This window comes from Archocentrus centrarchus, chromosome 1 (assembly GCF_007364275.1).
Source record: "Archocentrus centrarchus isolate MPI-CPG fArcCen1 chromosome 1, fArcCen1, whole genome shotgun sequence".
Classification (NCBI taxonomy): Eukaryota; Metazoa; Chordata; class Actinopteri; order Cichliformes; family Cichlidae; genus Archocentrus; species Archocentrus centrarchus.
The window spans coordinates 4703228-4723145 of record NC_044346.1 but is presented as its reverse complement, the minus strand read 5'-3'; the positions used below and the strand labels follow the sequence as shown (position 1 = coordinate 4723145).

The 19918-nt window shown below is 44.8% G+C and overlaps 1 protein-coding gene across 1 annotated transcript in view; it reads right to left on the bottom strand.

The window, feature by feature from the left end:
* The window catches only part of LOC115790271 (Fc receptor-like protein 3), a 33569-nt gene extending 14862 nt beyond the window's left edge, over positions 1-18707 (bottom strand). The window contains exon 1 of the mRNA XM_030744058.1: positions 17654-18707. Coding sequence (XP_030599918.1) covers positions 17654-18707 — 1054 coding nt within the window. The remainder of the gene's footprint in view (positions 1-17653) is intronic.
* Between the last annotated feature and the right edge of the window lie 1211 nt (positions 18708-19918).

Below are 19918 nucleotides of genomic sequence, written 5' to 3'. Positions count from 1 at the left end.
TTGTGTTTTAATTATTGTACAGCGCTTTTCTGTCTGTGAAAAACGCTATATAAATAAACTTTACTTACAACAATAACTATCACCTGAATCCTGTTGCTTCTGTGTGAGAAGGTGATGCTTATGGCATGTTGCAAATTTCATTAGGGCTGCAACTATCGATTATTTTAGCAATTCTGTATTCTATTTATATTGATTACCCAAGAAACTGGATAAGAAATACTTTTTTCATATTAACAGTTCATCTGCATATTTTAACTTCTGTACTGCAGTTTTTCCCTATGTGAAACAAACAGGGTGGATGGAGCAGCTACAAAGTTCTCATTTCTTCACTTACTGATCAGGTGGTTGATGAAGGACCTCCAGCTGTTTCCCAGTAAAGGTTTAATGGAGGTTACAGGGACGAAAAGGCTTCTTTTGGACACTAGAAAAACATTTCCTTCTGCTCCATCTGAGCGCGCCGGCTCCGCCTCTTTCCGCTTGTGCAGACAGACTGCACATAAATCAGCTGACTGCTGCGTCATCAGTGTTCACGTGAAAAACTAGGGGCTGTGTGAGCGGAAACTTGTAATGCTTTATATTTACAAGCATTCTCCTAAATACGTTTCTACTGCAGGTATATATTTAGTCACAAATCAGGGATTAAAGTATCAAAAATATTTTGACGGGGAAGGGGTTCTTCCAGTACCGGACGGTCACTAGTGCTAATAGCTGCGCTCGCTAGCAGTATGTCTGGGAGCTGAAGTAGAGAAAAAAATAACAGCTGATTCTCAGCACAGCGAGCACAACACACAAACAAGGCAGAGAGCGGTGGAGGCGGAAAAACATGTCAGCAATGATCGCTCAGTCTCAAAGGGAATCCGCAGCGACCGGAGGATCTGAGGGGGTTGTTTTCTAACTCCTGATCCCCCACTCCATTCCAGTAGGTGGCGGTAATGCAGCTCTAAGCTGGTTTGGTCAACCGCAAACCCACAAGAAGAAGAAGACGACTGAGCCCTGTAATGCGACTAATGTGAGTGAAACGTTATTTATTAATGTATCGGATTACATTTTTTTATTTCCTTCCGATATCTGATCCAGTAATTTAGGCCAGTATCGGACCGATACCGATACTGAATATCGGATCGGCGCATCCCTAGTATTGACCCACAGATTGAACACAGTGTTTGTTGTACTCACCCAGGAACTAGTGCTTGATCCCATGGCCCACACAATTAGAAGACATAGTAAGGTTATTAGAAGTTTCATTTTGCAGAATACGCAGCACCAGTGAATGCAGAGTAAATAGATGCCAAGCACAGGCCTCACTCTGGGGTAGATGGTGCCTTCAAAATACACAAGCCTTTATCAGCCTTGGCACAAAAGCACACTTCATAAAATAAGTTTCAGTTTGCCGTTTGCTGCCTTTCTACATGTCCAATCTTTACATGTCCAATCTTTACATTTAAACTGGTTTCCACACCATCAGCAGTTGAGCGGCTGCTGCTCTGAGCTCACCACTCCCTGTACAGTACTATACTGTACAGTGAAGTATCTACTAGTATGTTAAAGCTCAGTAAATCCCCAGGCCCAGATGAATTAACTGCAGAGTTTTATTAATAAAAAAAATTCATCCAGGGGTCATGTCCTGACATAAACCTACAAATCCTGGAACATGATCACTTCCCATAAGAACCCACTGTGACAGTTTCACATGTTCTGGAAAATTTCTTGATAAGTTTTGATTTTTATTTTAAATTCTGAATAAATTTTCTGTCAAAGAGAAATGGCTGTGGGCTCTTAGGTTAAGGTGCAGCCACAACAAATCTAAAATGCTTCTAAATTCCTCACAAATCCTTCAAGATCCAGCTGTTTCTTAGTGATGTGTCTCTGTGTTGAGGCTTTGAAGCGTGTGTCGAGTAATCCAACGCAGAGTTCACTGGGATTGTCTTAAAACGTCGAGAAAAATCCCAAAATCCCTGAGTCCCCCTTCCGGTGTCCGAAATGGCTAAATACCTTTTTGGAAAGAAAAAGTATCGCTAGGGGCTAAAGCTAAAGTCGATAAATCTAACAAAGTTGGCAACAGTGAATCCAGGAAGATTTTTATGGAGTGCTAAGCTTTGCAGCCGGCCGTGCCATGTGACTGATTTAGGATATCGCGGGTTAGTGCGTGCAGTTATAAATATGAGGGGCAGCAAAACACAGCGAACACACACATACACACACACACACACACACATTTTATGGACTTGAGACTTTATAAAGTTAAGCTTTTCTTTTCTTTTTTTCCCCTCTTTTTTGCGTTGAACCTGCTAGAAAGACGTCTGGAAAGTGATTTTTTTTTTTTACATATTCTCATAATAAGATAAGTAATACATAAATAACAACAAATTAATAATGAGTAAGAAGCACATTCACGTCATAACTCTCTCCCCAATTTGTTTCCGCTTTCCCTTTTGACCCCGCCATCCTATCATAAAGAGAGACGCCATACTAATAAGTTCAGAATTTATACACTGGTATCAAAAACATCAGTAATTCACTTATTCCATTCAAAGCTTCACACACCAAAGCCGTGGTGTCATTATAACCACTGCCTGCCTTACAGTTGTTGTCCACTTGATGGCGCAGTAGAACAAATGAAGTACTATAAGAGCACCGTTTGGATGGAGCGCTTCAACACTTGATGAAACTTCCATCACTGCTGTTTCTTACACAAGTCATTCCGAACAGGATTAGAAAAGCAACAGATACAAAGAAAAAGCCTGATTACCACCGCAAGCGTCACAATGATCTGCCGGAGAGGAACAGCTCAAACCGCTCCTTGAATACTGTGGTTAGTGAGAACAGGCTGGAGCCCGGAAAAAGGAGGGCTCCGCCCGCAGGTGGAGTAACAGCAAAGGCAGTCTAAGTCTCCACCTGAGAGAGGAAGAGAAATGAACAGCACACCTTCAGACACGCACCACATTCACATCTTAGACAACTCCAAACAAGTACAATGATAATTTCCACTCTGTGTTGTGTATATGCCCCCAAAAGGCCGACATAGGCCGCATTTCCAGCGGCATCACGACAGCAGACAGAGCCCTGAGTGGAAGGGAAGCTGTGTCTATGTGTTTAAACGAGACAAATGTAGCACTGCTGCTAACCATGAGGCTGTGTAACCTTGTTGTAACTGTGCTTCAATGACACGCAGTTATTATTATTGCAAGTAGACCACGAAGGTGATTGTTTGATGCTAATCATAGACTTTAAATTAAATTATTTCATGTTTAGAACATGAAACCTCCCACAAAAAGTCTGAAAAATGTACAAAACATCACTGCTTCCAGAAAATTGTTGTTCTAAAAGATTCAGAATTCCGCAAAGATGGAATTTTTAGCTCTTAATCTCTCTTTTTTTAATTAAATTCAAATCCTTCTGAAGAATCTTGTTAAATTGGCTATAAGTCTGTTTAAACTGGTCATCTTTAACTCTGTTGGAGTATTAAGCACTCTGTGCATCTACAATCGATCTAAAATTCCCCTGAAGTTCTTTTTCCACAAACAAATATTTTTAATTTTATCACACATCTACAAACAGTTTTTAATCCTGTCACATTGTAAAGATATCTTTTCTCTAATAAACATGTAATTCATTGTTTTTATTCTTTTCTTATGTTTTAAACTCATCTCGTGTCTGACGATTTCTTTTTGTCGACAGCGTGTCTTCAAAAATGCGCAACACAACACATAAGTGTCACGGAGGGGGCTGTGTGCTGGGAAGGGGTGGACCCAAATGCAGGACACATGAACTGGAGCTTACTCAAAAACAGCTTTATTGCTGAAGGCTCTGAAATCTTAAACAAAACTCTAAAATGCAACAAAATCTCAACCAAGGCAAAAAAAAAAACCACTCATGAAACCTGGGAGAAAGAAAACACAAAAGTTAGGGATGGGAAGCTCGACACAGACGTTTCGACGCTGTTTCGAGCTTCTGAAACGCAGGTGTTTCGAAACACTGCTCCGAAACCTGGTTCAAAACACCTACATCACGTGACTGTGGCTAAGAGAGGCTTTTGCGCGTTTCACTCCTGCTGTTTCCAGGCGGCCGAGGCGCCAGGATTCATTTGTTTTCTTTCTTCTTCTTTTTTGTTTTTTTAATGAAGCTGTCATTTTGGGCTGGGCCTTGTAATTGCTGAATGAATGTTTCAGATAACAAGCGGACACACGCACGTATAAGTGATTATGGTTTAACAATAACAGTAATACTGTGGACGGTGAAGAACGAAGTAGGCGATCCATTAACAAGATTTTTGTGTACAAACAAATCAATGAGCACACAGGGACAGCTGACTGTGGGGCTGAAACCTTCAATCCTCCATTTGTTTCTGCACGCGCTGAAATGACCTCTATTTATTTTCAGAGACATCAGGGGATCTTCCCAAAGTCTGACCTGCATCCACCCTCCGCTCAGTGCCCTCCTCGGTCATGCTGGTCAACATCATCGCTGTAGAAGTGATAAATTTTAACTGAGCTCGCACTGCAATTATTTACCGGTGACGTGGTTGTTTAAGTTTTTCATTAACAAATTGTATGAATTTGGGTAACTTAGAGTTGAAGCGGATCAGTAGGATTCGGCTTCAGGGGACACAGTGACTGACTGGACGGGCCTGAATGGTGAAATCCGTCCATCAGCTGACGCTGTAACCTGTGACCCGCAAACTGCACAGCAGGAGGATTCCTACTGAAAATAAATATTTTTTAATCAAGAAAAACCACGTCTGGGTGATCTGTTTCTTAATTCTCATGACAAATTAGGGTTTTTTTTTTTTCTTCTTTTTTATTCCCAGTGAGATTTCTATGTCCCATAAACAGCAGGACAAAGGCTGCAGGTTCAAAGCCTCAGACAGAGTCAAACATCACGGTCATGCCACAGATACGACGTCCACACAAGTACAGGTCGCAGATAAGGAAAGTTTCTTCATGTTTCAGAGGTCTCTCAGTGGAGGACGGCGTGTTTCCTCACATTCAAGGTACTGGTCAGTGTGAAGATGTGAAAATGAATGTTGTGAATTATCCCATTAAAACTTAATAAAAGTCAGCTTTTTTTTTTTTACAAAAGGAAAATTTTTAGTTTTTTTTTCTTAATCTAAACATTTATTTTTGAATGAATAGAACATAAAGCCTAACGCCACGCCAGCTTCTTGCTTTGTTTTACTGTGTGTAGAACAAACCTGGTGACACAGAAAGCTTAAAGCAACCAAAACATAAAAACTTTTCTGTTTTTCCCCAAGACTGGAAAAAATGAAGCCACCTAGCCCAAAGACAGCTGTTTATCACAATAAACATCATTTTTTTTCTCAGTATTTTTTATTTTATAAATTGGTTTGTGTGTTAGTGAATTAATAAAAACTGTAACAGACTCACGGATGTTAACAGAGTGAAAATAGTCACAGCTGCTGTCTCTAACAGTCTCCTCGTTCTTCTAGACCACGTGTTGATCATAATTATTGACAGTCAGGTATAATCAGGAGCTTTGTTTGGACTTGTGCAGGGCGCATCTGTCATTGTTTCATTGAACAGCTTTATCAAGATGTGGCGATAACAAAATTGGCCAGCAGGTGTCACTGTGCAGATGGGTTTCAGATTGTTTCGAAGCCTCGTTTTGCCCATCACTAACAAAAACACTAAACTGGAATACACAGGGGGAAACAATGACGACGACGCAACCAAGAACACAGGAAAACTAAGGGCTTAAATACACACGAGGGGATTAGGGCAAGTGAAAACAACAGGGGACGACAGGTGAACCAAATGAACCTAATGACAAAGGGGAAGCAAAACTAAACACAAAGCACAGGGAACGCGAGACTGTCAAAATAAAACAGGAAGTGACATAGGAACAGAGACGCAGACCTGACACTGAACACTAGGAAACACAAGGAACTAGAAAATCAAACAATCAAACCTCAAAACAAAAGAAAAACCCCAGAACAGACAAATTAAAGCCAAATCAAAAACACAGAGGGTCCAACGGACCCCGGACCATGACACATAACTACGCATGCGTCCCTCGGGCAGCCTTTACTCGTCTATGCCATTTGTGTCTCTGTCCACGAAGGGCAGCACAGGCTGTAATATCAGCAGCAGCGAGACAGCAGAGACCTCAGAAATGAAAGTGAACCTGCATCTCGTAGTGGGTCCCCACCCTGTTTACTACACTGCAAATAAGAGTTCAAAGAAGACACGATGAGCAGCAGGGAGAGAAAAGAGTGACAGCGCTAAGCGTGCGTTACATCACTTTGATCAGATATCTTCAACTTACTGCGGACCTCACCACCGACACAGACACAAACTCCAGTGTTATGGTAGTGACGGGGTCAGTACCGATTGGATGTAGCACCCTCTTGTGGACTAGAGGGAAGTTGTTAAAATGTTAAATAAAGAGAGGTCGTCACGTTTAACAGAGCTGTCCGAGTCCGTTCTGTACAAGCACAATATAGAGAGTAATAACTAACAAAACATGGTGTCAGAAGTTCTCTGAGGGGAAAGAGAGCCACAGGAGAGAAGAGGCCTTCTCACCAGAGAGAACTCGCGCTGCATACCGGGACCGAAAGGAATTTTTGAAGCTAAGCTAACACAGCAGCAAGCGCTAGCTGGCAGCCCGATCAGCAACATAGAAGCCGCACCGGCAGCATTTCAAGTATCACCGCCGCCCAAGTTTGACTTCTCAAAGCCGGAAGAGTGGCCGAAATGGATCAGACGCTTTGAGCGATTCAGGATAGCGTCGGGACTCGAGTTGCAGCCGGAAGAAAACCAGGTTAACACTCTGATATACACAATGGGTGACGAAGCAGAGGACGTGATAACTTCACTGAACCTGACCGAGGAGGAGGCGAGTGAGTACCACACTCTCAAGCATAAACTGGATGCACACTTTGTTGTTAGAAGAAATGTTATCTTTGAACGTGCGAAGTTTAACCAAAGACAACAAGAAGTGGGGGAGACAGCGGATGGTTTCATTACATCCCTATATGCCTTGGCAGAACATTGTGGCTATGCGGCGCTGCACAGTGAAATGATAAGGGACAGACTCGTTGTGGGCATAAGAGACAAGAGACTCTCGGAGCAACTGCAAATGGATGCCGAGCTCACGTTAGAAAAAGCAGTGATTCGAATACGACAAAGCGAGCTTGTTAAGAAACAGCAGGATCTCCTTAAAAGCAATTTCAAGCAGGAAAACCCATGCAATGTGGACATTGTTAACACTAAAACAAATCAGTTCAAAAAAACAAAAATTGTGCCAGATAACATGGGAAAAATGATGAAACAGGGCACAAGACTGTGTACCAGATGTGGAAAGACACCCTCCCACAGCAAAAATGAGTGCCCAGCAAGGGGCGTACTCTGCAATCTGTGTAAAAAGAAAGGACATTATGCAAGAGTATGCAGATCGGGAGCAGTGAGAGAAGTACAAGCAGCACGTGATGACAGTGAAGAAGTGGCATTTCTGGGCTCGGTGGCATCGGACACGCCAGATGATGCTTGGATTACTACAGTAAAGGTGAACAATCAGGCCTGTCTACTCAAAATAGACACCGGAGCAGACGTAACCGTGCTGCCAGAAAAAGAATACATCACTCTAGCACAAAGACCGCAGCTGCAACCCACAAACCTGAAATTGTATGGTGCAGGTATGTCCCCACTAGAAGTTAAAGGGAAGTTCACAGCTAACCTGAGCACTCCCAGCAAAACTACAAGACAGCCCGTGTATGTAGTAGCGGATCTGATACAAGGGCTACTTAGCCGCACAGCAAGTGTAGCTCTTGGGTTGGTGGCCAGAGTAGAAGCAGTGTCACTCACATCAATGGAAGCAGTGAAGCAGCAGTTCCCCAAACTATTCAGTGGCTTAGGGAGGATGGAGGGTGACTACAAAATTGAGCTCAAAGCAGATGCTAAACCATTTGCCCTGTCAACTCCAAGACGAGTACCGGTTCCCCTGTTACCCAGAGTAAAAAAGGAACTAGCTCGTATGGAAGATTTAGGAGTAATCTCCAGAGTGGAGCAGCCTACTGATTGGTGTGCAGGTATGGTCCCAGTACCCAAACCAAACAGAGAAGAAGTCCGTGTGTGTGTGGATTTGACCAAACTGAACAAATCTGTTAAAAGAGAACGACACATGTTGCCTTCAGTGGAGCACACCCTAGGACAACTAGAGGGTGCAAAAATATTCTCAAAACTTGATGCAAATTCAGGATTTTGGCAAATACCTTTGTCCAGGGAGTCAGCTCTTCTGACAACCTTCATCACACCGTTTGGAAGATACTGTTTCAACAGACTTTGCTTCGGCATCTCCTCAGCTCCAGAGCATTTTCAAAGAAGAATGTCTCAGCTCCTGGAGGGACTGGATGGAGTTGTCTGCCAAATGGATGACATCTTGGTGTATGCCAACACACAGACCCAGCATGACAAGCGACTTGTGGCAGTCCTTGAACAGCTTGTAAAAGCAGGGGTGACATTAAAAAGTGAAAAATTTGAATTCGCAAAGTCCTCCATCAAATTCCTGGGACAAATCATTGACAGTGCAGGCGTCAGAGCAGACCCAGAAAAAGTAACCGCTGTCAACAAGATGGAAGCACCCACCGATGTGAGTGGAGTAAGGCGATTCTTGGGAATGGTTAATCACCTAGGAAAATACCTTCCCCACCTAGCAGAGAAAACACAGCCGTTGAGGGAACTGCTCAGCACTAAAAACATGTGGTGCTGGAGCGCGGCTCAACAGACAGCGTTTGATGGTATTAAATCAGAACTGAGCAAACCACCAAGTTTGGCACTCTACAACCCTAAAGCTCAAACGACGGTGTCGGCTGATGCATCTTCGTATGGATTGGGAGCAGTGGTGCTCCAGAAACAGGAGGATGGCATAACCAAGCCAGTGGCATTTGCCTCAAGAGCACTAACCTCCACAGAGCAAAGATATGCCCAGATTGAAAAGGAAGCATTAGCCATAACCTGGGCATGTGAACGATTTTCTGATTTTCTTATTGGTATTGAGTTTCATGTTGAGACAGATCACAAGCCACTGGTACCACTCTTGGGCTCAAAGAACCTGGATGAACTGCCACCACGTGTGCAGAGACTGAGGATGAGACTAATGAGATACTCTTTCATCATCTCACATGTCCCCGGGAAAAACATAGCAACTGCAGACGTGCTGTCCAGAACACCAGAAAGGACTGAATGTGACAAGAAAATGACTGATGAAATAGACTTGTATGCACATCAGGTGATCTCATGTCTCCCGGCAACAGAGGAGAGACTGCAACAGATAAGAGAGCAGCAAGACAAAGATGAAACGCTAAAACAAGTCAAGCACTACTGTAAACAGGGCTGGCCGGAAAAACAAAAAATTCCGGGTTCATGCTTCCCGTATCATCAGCATTCAGGAGACCTGACAGAAGAAAATGGACTTCTGCTAAAAGGTATGCGCATTGTAATTCCAAAGGTATTACAAAATGAGATCCTAACACGGCTGCATACAGGTCATCAGGGCATCGCAAAGTCAAGGGAACGAGCAAAGCAGTCAGTATGGTGGCCAGGACTGAGCTCTCAGTCCTGGCCACCCATTCAAGATGGCGCCGGTGAGGTCAGCAGCCGTCGTACCTGCTCCTACGCTTTGTTTGTATATATTAGGTTTAGCTCTAATTTTTGACTTTATAATTCCGCCTGCTCTGTGTCATATCACGTATGACAGACAGACTCTTTTTAATATCAGAATACAGCACTCTGGCTGTATTCTGACACCTTTTTCTCCCGACCCGACTTGGCCTCGGGAGATACTGCGTTTCCAGTGGGCCAGCTCAAACAAAGGACGGACCAGGTCACGGACAAGGCCCCGAGGGAAAAGAGCCGGCGTAAGAGAGAGGCTGAGGCGCAGAGCGCACCAAACGCCACTGCCGAGCATCCTGTTGGCTAATGTCCAGTCACTGGATAACAAGCTGGACGAACTCAGGGCCAGGATACAGTTTCAGAGGGACATAAGGGACTGCAACATCATCTGTCTCACGGAGACATGGCTGACTCCCCTCATACCGGACCACGCCGTACAGCCGTCGGAGTTCTTCAGTGTTCATCGCACGGACAGAACGAGTGAGTCTGGAAAATCAAGAGGAGGAGGTGTGTGCCTAATGATTAATAACAACTGGTGTGACAGTAGGAATGTTGTCCTTCTGAAACAATCATGTTCACCTAACCTGGAGCTCCTAACCCTGAAATGCCGTCCCCACTACCTGCCCCGCGAGTTTACGTCGGTCATCTTCAGCGCCGTCTATATTCCACCTCAGGCGGACACAAACACTGCACTATCCGAGCTACATGAGGCTATTTCCACCTATCAGGCTAACCAGCGTGATGCGGCTCTCATCGTAGCCGGGGACTTTAACAGTGCAAACTTGAAAAAGCTGATACCGGAGTTGATTCAACACATCGACTGCCCCACCAGAGGAGAGAGGACCCTAGACCACTGCTATTCTCCATTCAAAGATGGCTACAAAGCAAAGCCTCTTCCGCCTTTTGGGAAGTCTGACCACACCTCTGTACTTCTCATGCCGAAATACAAACAACGGCTCAGGCAGGAACCCCCTGCTGTGAGAGAAGTGACACGGTGGTCTGATCAAACAGAGGCCGCTCTGCAGGGTGCGTTGGATTCAACCGACTGGGACATGTTTCGCAGCAGGGCGGGCGGAGACATCGAGGAGTTTACGGAAACTGTTGTGGGATTTATTGGGAAAGTTGTTGAAGACACTTCACTTAGGAGGACCATCAGGACTTTTCCCAACCAGAAGCCGTGGGTGGATAAATCTGTCCGCGACGCCCTGAGGTCCCGCACCGTTGCCTACAACTCCGGCCTCGCCTCTGGGAACATGGAGGACTACAAGGTTGCATCATACAACGTCCGCAGAGCGGTGAAAGAGGCAAAACATCGCTACGGCCGCAGACTGGAACAGCAACTACAACAGTCTGACCCCAGGGGACTGTGGCAGGGACTACGCACCATCACGGACTACAAAGCACCACACACACACCCGGTGAGTGCCGACGCTTCTCTGGCTGATGAACTCAACATCTTCTTTGCGCGCTTTGAGTCGGGAAGCCGACAGCCCGCTGCGCTCCCGGCCGGAGGGGCGGAGACACTCACTGTGACGGAGCGCGACGTGAGGAGGGTGTTTAGACGTGTAAACACCAGGAAAGCGGCTGGACCAGACGGTATTAGCGGACGTGTCCTTAAGACCTGCGCTGACCAGCTGGCACCTGTGTTTACAGTGATATTCAACCTCTCACTGAAACTGTGCGTGATTCCCACCTGCTTTAAAAAGTCCATCATAGTCCCTGTCCCAAAGAAACCACACCCCAGCAGCCCCAATGACTTCAGGCCCATAGCGCTCACCTCTGTGGTGATGAAGTGTTTTGAGAGACTCATCAAGACATTCATCACCTCATCACTGCCCACCACCCTCGACCCACTACAGTTTGCATACCGGCCAGACAGATCCACAGATGACGCCATATCCTTCCTCCTCCACAAGACCCTTTCACACATAGACACTGTTAAGGGGAACTATGTGAGAGTGCTGTTTGTAGATTACAGCTCAGCATTCAACACCATAGTTCCCTCCAGGCTGGTCTCTAAGCTGCTGGACCTGGGCCTGGGCCCATCCCTGTGCAGGTGGGTTCACAGCTTCCTGACCAGCAGACCACAGGTGGTACGAGTGGGTCACCTCACCTCATCCTCCCTCACCCTCAACACTGGATCCCCCCAAGGCTGTGTGCTCAGCCCTCTGCTGTACTCACTGTACACCCATGACTGCGAGGCCACGTCAGAGTCCAACGTCATCATCAAGTTTGCTGACGACACTGCTGTTGTGGGACTAATCTCTCACAATGAGGAGACAGCCTACAGGAGAGAGGTCTCCCGCCTGGAGAACTGGTGCCAGGAGAACCACCTCCTGCTCAACGTCAGCAAAACGAAGGAACTGATCGTGGACTTCAGCAGGAAGCAGCAGAGGGACTACCATCCACTTGTCATCAGTGGTGCTGAGGTGGAAAGAGTGGACACCTTCAAATACCTGGGAGTGACCATCTCACAGGACCTGTCCTGGACTCATCACATAAACATCACAGTGAAGAAGGCCAGACAGCGTCTCTACCTCCTCAGGCGGCTGAGAGACTTCAAGCTCCCACTCAAGGTGCTCAGGAACTTTTACACCTGCACCATTGAGAGCATCATGCGTGGGAGCATCACCACCTGGATGGGAAACTGCACCAAGCAGGACTTCATGGCCCTAAAAAGGGTGGTTCGTTCAGCTGAACGGACCATCAGAACCACCCTCCCCAACCTGCAGGACATTTACACCAAGCAGTGCAGGCTGAGGGCCATGAAGATCCTAAAACAGCCCAGCCACCCCGGACACTCTCTCTTCTCCCTGCTCCCATCAGGCCGGCGTTACCGCTGCCTGAGGGCTAAGACTGAAAGGTTGAAGAAGAGTTTTTACCCACAAGCCATCCGTCTGCTCAACTCTGAGCCCTAACTGGACCATTATTGCACAATGTAAATATTATAATTTATAAAAGTGTGTATAGGTATAGTATATAGAGTATAGTGTATAGTGTGAATTACTTTTTTTTATTTTTATTCTTCTTATTTATATGTGTGTGTATATATGGTTGCAGGTACAAAATACATTTCACTGTGCATTGTACTGTGTATAACTGTGCATGTGACAAATAAACACTATCTTATCTTATCTTATCTCAACTACAACAGCTAGTAGCAGAGTGTGAGTCATGTGCAAAGTTGAGACAGCAACACAGAGAAACACTCATGCCAACTGAGTTTCCTGCACGACCATGGGAATTAGTTGGCGTAGATCTTTTCGACTGGAATAGCAACCAGTATTTGGTTGCAGTGGACTATTTTTCAAGGTATATAGAAATTGCTAAGTTGACATCTACCACGTCAGCAGCAGTGATTGAACACCTAAAGTCCATATTCGCACGCCATGGCATTCCAGCAGAGCTTAGGTCGGACAATGGGCCTCAGTTCTCCTCAAAGCAATTCCAGAGGTTCGCTTCAGAGTGGAGCTTTCTCCACACCACCTCCAGCCCGAGGTTTCCTCAGAGCAATGGTGAGGCAGAAAGGGCCGTGAGGACAGTAAAGAGCCTTCTACAAAAAGAAGTAGATCCCTATCTTGCTCTCATGGCATATCGCGCCACACCGCTTGCCAATGGACATAGCCCTGCAGAGCTCCTGATGGGAAGGAAACTTCGAACTACACTACCTGTCCTCCCATCCAGCCTTAACCCAGCCTGGACAAACATCACCGCACTGAGAGAGAGAGAAAAGAAAGAGAGAGAGAAACAGTGGAAATGGTTCAACAAAAGACACAGAGCACGTGACCTCACTGGACTCCACCAGGGAGATCAAGTTTGGATCAAAGACATGAAAGACAATGGGACTATATCTGGCAGAGCAGATACACCCCGGTCTTACCTCATTGAGACCCCTAGGGGGCTCCTACGTCGAAACAGGTGCCATCTTGTTCCACTTAAAGGGACTGAATCTGAACCTGCAGAACAACAAGGTCCTGTCATGCCTGAGAATATTGACCCTGTTTCAGGCGTGGCTCAGCAGTCTGCTGTACCACCAGGCAGCCAACCTACTGCCAGAAGATATCCAACAAGAGAGCGAAACCCTCTGAGGTACCTTAAGGACTTTGACTTAGGTAGAAGGTACTCTCGAGGAATTGAGTGACCAGCCCGGGGCAGAATAATCCCCTCACTCAGTTGAAGGATCGGGGAGTCTAACCCACCTTCATAGTCTGGATAAGTTCACAATAAAAAAAAAAAAAAGTAATAAATAAGTGAAATGGTGTTCTGAGCTTATGGTGAGATAACCGCCCTAAATTACTTAACATTTGGTTCCACTGGAATGAGTGCATACTGATAAGTGAAAGTACCATTCTAACCATTCTATTGTTGTTATTATTATTAATGGTCTCAAAAGGGGGGATGTTATGGTAGTGACGGGGTCAGTACCGATTGGATGTAGCACCCTCTTGTGGACTATAGGGAAGTTGTTAAAATGTTAAATAAAGAGAGGTCGTCACGTTTAACAGAGCTGTCCGAGTCCGTTCTGTACAAGCACAATATAGAGAGTAATTGTTGTGTATGATATTGGATCCCATAAACACTTTTCAAGCAGACAACTGGAAGTTTCACACAGCAACACATTTATTGTTTTCTTCACACAGGCGGTTCTCTACCCAAAAGCGCCCTCCCGTGGCGACTCGTTATTTTCTTCCAACTACAACTTAACAATACAACCAACCTCCACCACACAGGAGCACCGTCACTACAACATTAACTCAAAACCCTCTTTACTCTATGGGTTCAATGCTTCTGTCTGGAACACCACAGCTCTTCCCCTGTAAAATCAATACTTCTCCATCCATTGAACATTTTAGTTATTGATTTTTTTTTTTTTTGTCTTTTCTTTTGTTTTTTTTTTAACACAAACAGGAAAAAAAAACTTATTTTTACTCTTCCTTTCTTTTCTCACATTTACAATCTCAATTCCAAGTTCAGTCTTTCAGGAGGCCGCCGGTTTCTCACTGGGCGAGTGTTCCCTTCGACTGTAGGTGATGGCAACTCAGTTGGCTGTGTTCCCACAGTGCTTTCTTCCCTTTGTTGATCCACATCTTTGTTTGTATCGAGATCATCACAATCCCAAAAAGTTCCACCACAAGAGTCTGTTGTGGTCAGCTGAGCTGCGTTTCCATTTACCCCCAACATCTGATTTACATGCTTTTTTACACATTTCCCATTCAGTTCAACACTGTAAGTTACAGGACCCAGAATTTCTTGTACAACTCCATTCAACCACTTCTCCCCTCCCCTGTAATTCTTTACCAAGACAGGTTGACCTACAGCGAAGACCCTGACACGGGGCAAAAGTGGGTCTGTTTTGTTTTGCATTCTCTGGGAAAACTGAGGTCTTATTAGTGACAGTCGCGTTCGAACTTGTCTTTTCAGAAACAACTCCGCTGGAGTTTTTCCTGTTGTTGTGTGGGGCATGTTTCTGTACCCTAAGAGAAAATTTGCAACACAGTGCTCCAGTGTCATGCCACCAACAGCTCGATTCTTTGCCAGTGACTTCTTAAGATTTTGGACTAATCGCTCAGCTAATCCATTACTGGCAGGGTGGTATGCAGGCGATTTAATGTGCTGCACTCCATTTTTTTTTAGAAATGACTCAAACTCTTGCGACACAAACTGAGGCCCGTTATCTGTTACAACTTCTTTTGGTAACCCGTAAGCTGCAAACAACGTTCTCAATGTTTCAATGGTTTTAGCAGATGTAGTAGTATGCATAGGAATAACCTCTGGCCATCTAGCATAGGCATCTATCAGTACCAGGAACATCTGCTTGCGGTCCTCTGCAAAATCAAGATGTATCCTTTCCCACGGACTGGAAGCCCATTTCCATGAATGTACTGGTGCAGTACAAGGCACACTACGTTGCTTTTGGCAAATGGCACACTCACTGACTTCCCTTTCAATGCACTCATCTACTGCTGGCCACCAAAACAAACTTCTGGCAAGGGATTTCATCTTAACTATTCCCCAGTGGTGTTCATGCAGTTCAGCGAGCAACTGGTTTCTGAATCTTTCAGGAACTACGACACGTAGCCCCCACAGCAGACAATCATCCTCAACTGTAAGCTCAAATCTTCTCTGAAAATAAGGCTTCAGCAAATCATCCTGTACATGTTTAGGCCAGCCAGTCAACACCAACTGTTTCACCACTTTCAATACAGAATCTCTGTCTGTTTCTTTCGCTATCTCCCTTTCAGTGAGAGGTAACTCTTCAAGGTAAGATACTTTGTAAATGGGGTTTGACACCACATCTACATTCAGTTTCATTGGTAGCCTTGATAAGGCATCTGCATTACTATGCTGTTCAGATCTCTTGTACTGAATCTCGTACTTGTATGCAGCCAGGATTAGAGCCCACCTTTGCAACCTAGCAGCAGCTAGTGTAGGTACACCTGTTTTTGGTCCTAAAATTTTCAGTAATGGTTTGTGGTCTGTCACCAAAGTGAATTTCCTTCCAAAAAGGTAGTCATGGAACTTCATAACACCAAACACCAACCCAAGTGCTTCTTTTTCAATCTGAGAGTAGTTCTGTTCAGTCTTGGTTAACATTCTTGATGCAAATGCAATCGGTCTTTCACTTCCATCTTTCATTTGGTGACTGATTACAGCACCAACTCCATAAGGAGATGCATCACATGCTAAGATAATTGGCAACTCTGAGTCAAAATGCACCAAAACTTTGTCAGATTGCAGTGCCTTCTTTGCATTCTCAAATGCATCTTGACAGTTTTCTGACCAAATCCAGTCTGCATCTTTGTGCAGCAATGCTGACATCGGCTGGATCAGGGTGGATAAGTTTGGAATAAACTTCCCATAATAGTTTAACAGAGCCAAGAACGACCTAAGTTCAGTTACATTTCTTGGGACTGGGGCCTTCTGAATGGCAGTTGTCTTTTCCTTCATAGGATGAATACCTGTGGCATCAATGACATGTCCTAAGTAGGATACACTGTCTTGCATGAACTCACATTTTTCTTGCTTTACTCTGAGATTGTAGCCTTCTAGCCTCTTAAGAACTTCCTTTAAGTTAGCCAGGTGGCTTTCTGCATCTTTACCAGTTATCAAAATATCATCAAGATAGCAGATAACTCCATCCATGCCCTGAAGCACCTGATCCATTATTTTCTGGAAAATTGCAGGGGCACTTGCAACACCATAGGGCAACCTGTTGTATCGATACAACCCCTTGTGAGTGTTTATTGTCAGGTAATGCCTAGAGCTTTCCTCCAACTCGACTTGCTGGTAGGCCTGGGATAAGTCTAGTTTGGTGAATTTCTGACCTCCTGCTAATTTTGCAAACAGATCTTGAGTTCTTGGGAGTGGATACTGATCCACTTTTAACCAGGGATTTATGGTGACCTTGTAGTCTCCACATAATCTTGCACTGTCATCCTTTTTAGGTATACACACTATTGGAGCGGCCCACTCACTGTAATTAGTAGGTGAAATAACCCCTTCCGCCTCCAATTTAGTCAGTTCCCTTTCCACAGCTTCTCTCAGTGCATAAGGCACATTTCTGGGCTTGTGGAACTTTGGTACTGCTTCGGGTGCTACATACAACTTGGCTTTAATACCATTCAACTTGCCAAGCTCAGGTTTGAACACTGATGCATACTTGGTGCATACGTCTTCCACTGTTTCTGGAGCCACTCTATTCACTTGTGACCAGTCCAGCTGCAACTGGCTAATCCAGTCTCTACCCATCAAAGTGGGGCCGCTTCCTTTTACAACTAGCAGCTCTAGTTTTTTAGTGGTCTCTTGACATTTTACTTTTGCCATAAATTTACCCATCAGTTGCAATGATTCTTGGCTGTACGTTTTAAGTACACAATTTGCTGCACTAAGTTTAACTGACTTAAATCTGCGCTTGTACAGCTTTTCGGATATCACCGACACTGCTGCACCAGTGTCTAGTTCCATTTTCACTCTTGAACCATTTATACTGACATACACGTAATAAGGTTTTACAACATCACCATTACCTGTGTTAATTTCAAACAGACCAAAATCGGGACTGTCTAATGTCACAACTGGATCATTGTCAGAGTTCGGTGCAGCCTCCATTTTATCCTGCACCAAAACATCGCTGGCCACTCTGTCTTCTCTGTTGTGGTGTGACAGGAGTTGCATGCCATCTCGATCTCCCTGAAACTTGTGAGCGCTGCCTCGATCTGCACTCTGGGGCGGCTTAAGATCACTGACACCAAGGCAGGACTGGTGCGTGAAAACGCTGGGACGCCTTTTCTCCATATCCAGATGCATGGCTCCCTTGGTCGTCGTGGAATAGCCTCCTTCCTTGCGTGAGCGACAGGCTTTGGCTATGTGTCCTTTCTTTTTACACTCATGACACTCGCTTGCCTTAAACCTGCAGTCGTTCGGGCTGTGACTCTTTCCACCGCAACGATAACAGGGCTTCCCGACAGCTGCACATTTCTCCGTAGCTTCACGGTACCTTGCCTTAGCTTTCTTGTCCACTATGTGAGCCTTGAAAGCTTTCTGTGCAAATTGCTGTGCACTGTCCTTGGTTACCTCAAAAGAGAGCGCCATTTCTACAGCAAGCGGGAGTGTCAAGTCTTTGGTGTGCGCGGTGCTGAGCAGCCGATCTCTCAGCTCACTGCTCTTGACCCCACAGACAAATCTATCACGCAGTGCTTCATCTAAGAAGGTCCCAAACTTACATGTAGCCGCTAACTTTCTTAAGCTGGCCACATACTCACTGATCGTCTCGTTGTCTTTTTGGTTTCTCCCGTGAAACTTGCACCTTTCTGCAATGAAATTGGTCTTCGGTACGTAGTGCCGCTGAAGCAAATTCACCAACTCCTCGTAGGTTTTTTCCGACGGTTTATTTGGTGCACATAAATCCATCAACAAGCTATGTGCTCGTTTCCCTACCACTGTGAGAAACACCGACTTAGTTTTCACCTCTTTAGTGTCCAAGCCGTTTGCTGCAAAATACTGCTCGAGACGTGCACGGTAGTTGTCAAAACTTTCCTCACTTTCCTCGAAGTGAAAGTCTTCTGGCTTTCCAAACGCCATTTTCTTAGCTCCGGTTCGGCGGTCCTTTCACTCACCAAAGCTCGGCTTTTCGTTTTACAGTCCTGGGTTGCCTCGATGGAGTCGCTCCGTCCGCGGACTCTGTGTCTTCCAACTTGAAAATCCCATCCTCGTCGCCAAAAGTCTGTTGTGTATGATATTGGATCCCATAAACACTTTTCAAGCAGACAACTGGAAGTTTCACACAGCAACACATTTATTGTTTTCTTCACACAGGCGGTTCTCTACCCAAAAGCGCCCTCCCGTGGCGACTCGTTATTTTCTTCCAACTACAACTTAACAATACAACCAACCTCCACCACACAGGAGCACCGTCACTACAACATTAACTCAAAACCCTCTTTACTCTATGGGTTCAATGCTTCTGTCTGGAACACCACAGTAATAACTAACAAAACATCCAGGAAAGGCAGAGGAAAGTATGAGAGACGGAAGTAATTGATGAAACCCTGACTGGCACCACCCAGTAATCAGGTCAGCCCTTTGTCTCCACAGCCTCTCCTCTGGCACCCTGCGCTCGGAGGGCAGGATAAGAAAAAGGACAAAGGCTCTCAAAGGCTTTTTTATTGACAGTCCTTTTTTAATTTGGAGCTTAAGAGTTCTTTTTATTAGTAAATATTCTCTGTTAATTTTTGGTTTCCTTTTCATGCAGTCTTCCAGAGCTTTGATCTCTTTTGCAGGTTGTGTTTATGATTTACAGCAGGGGTGTCAAACTCAATCACAGGACGGACCAAAATTGAAGACACAGTCTGAGTCACGGGCTGAACAGGATTAAAAATAATAATTTTAATCAGCAATATGAATTTGAATAGCCAGAATGCAGCAGCTTTTTCCTCAACACATTATTTTACGTTTAAGTTTGCACAATTAACACAGTTGACTTTCCTCAACACATTAAATAAAATGTCAAATGATATTTTTATTCAAAATTAACATCAGGAAAAATGAATATCTTTCAAGCTGATGACAATTTGCTAATTTTTCAGGTAAAACTGAATTTCTTCGCTTCACAGTTAGAAAAACGCTGCGTAAACTGCGCAGTGTGTCCAGTTTATCAGCAAAAAGCGCAGCTGGAAACGCAGCGGTGAAGACCTGCTCTGATTTTATTTCTTTTTTTTTAGATGCTCCATTACGTGGCAGAGAAAAGCCCACTCACACAGCCACTTTTCATGCTGAAACTTTTCCTTTACTTT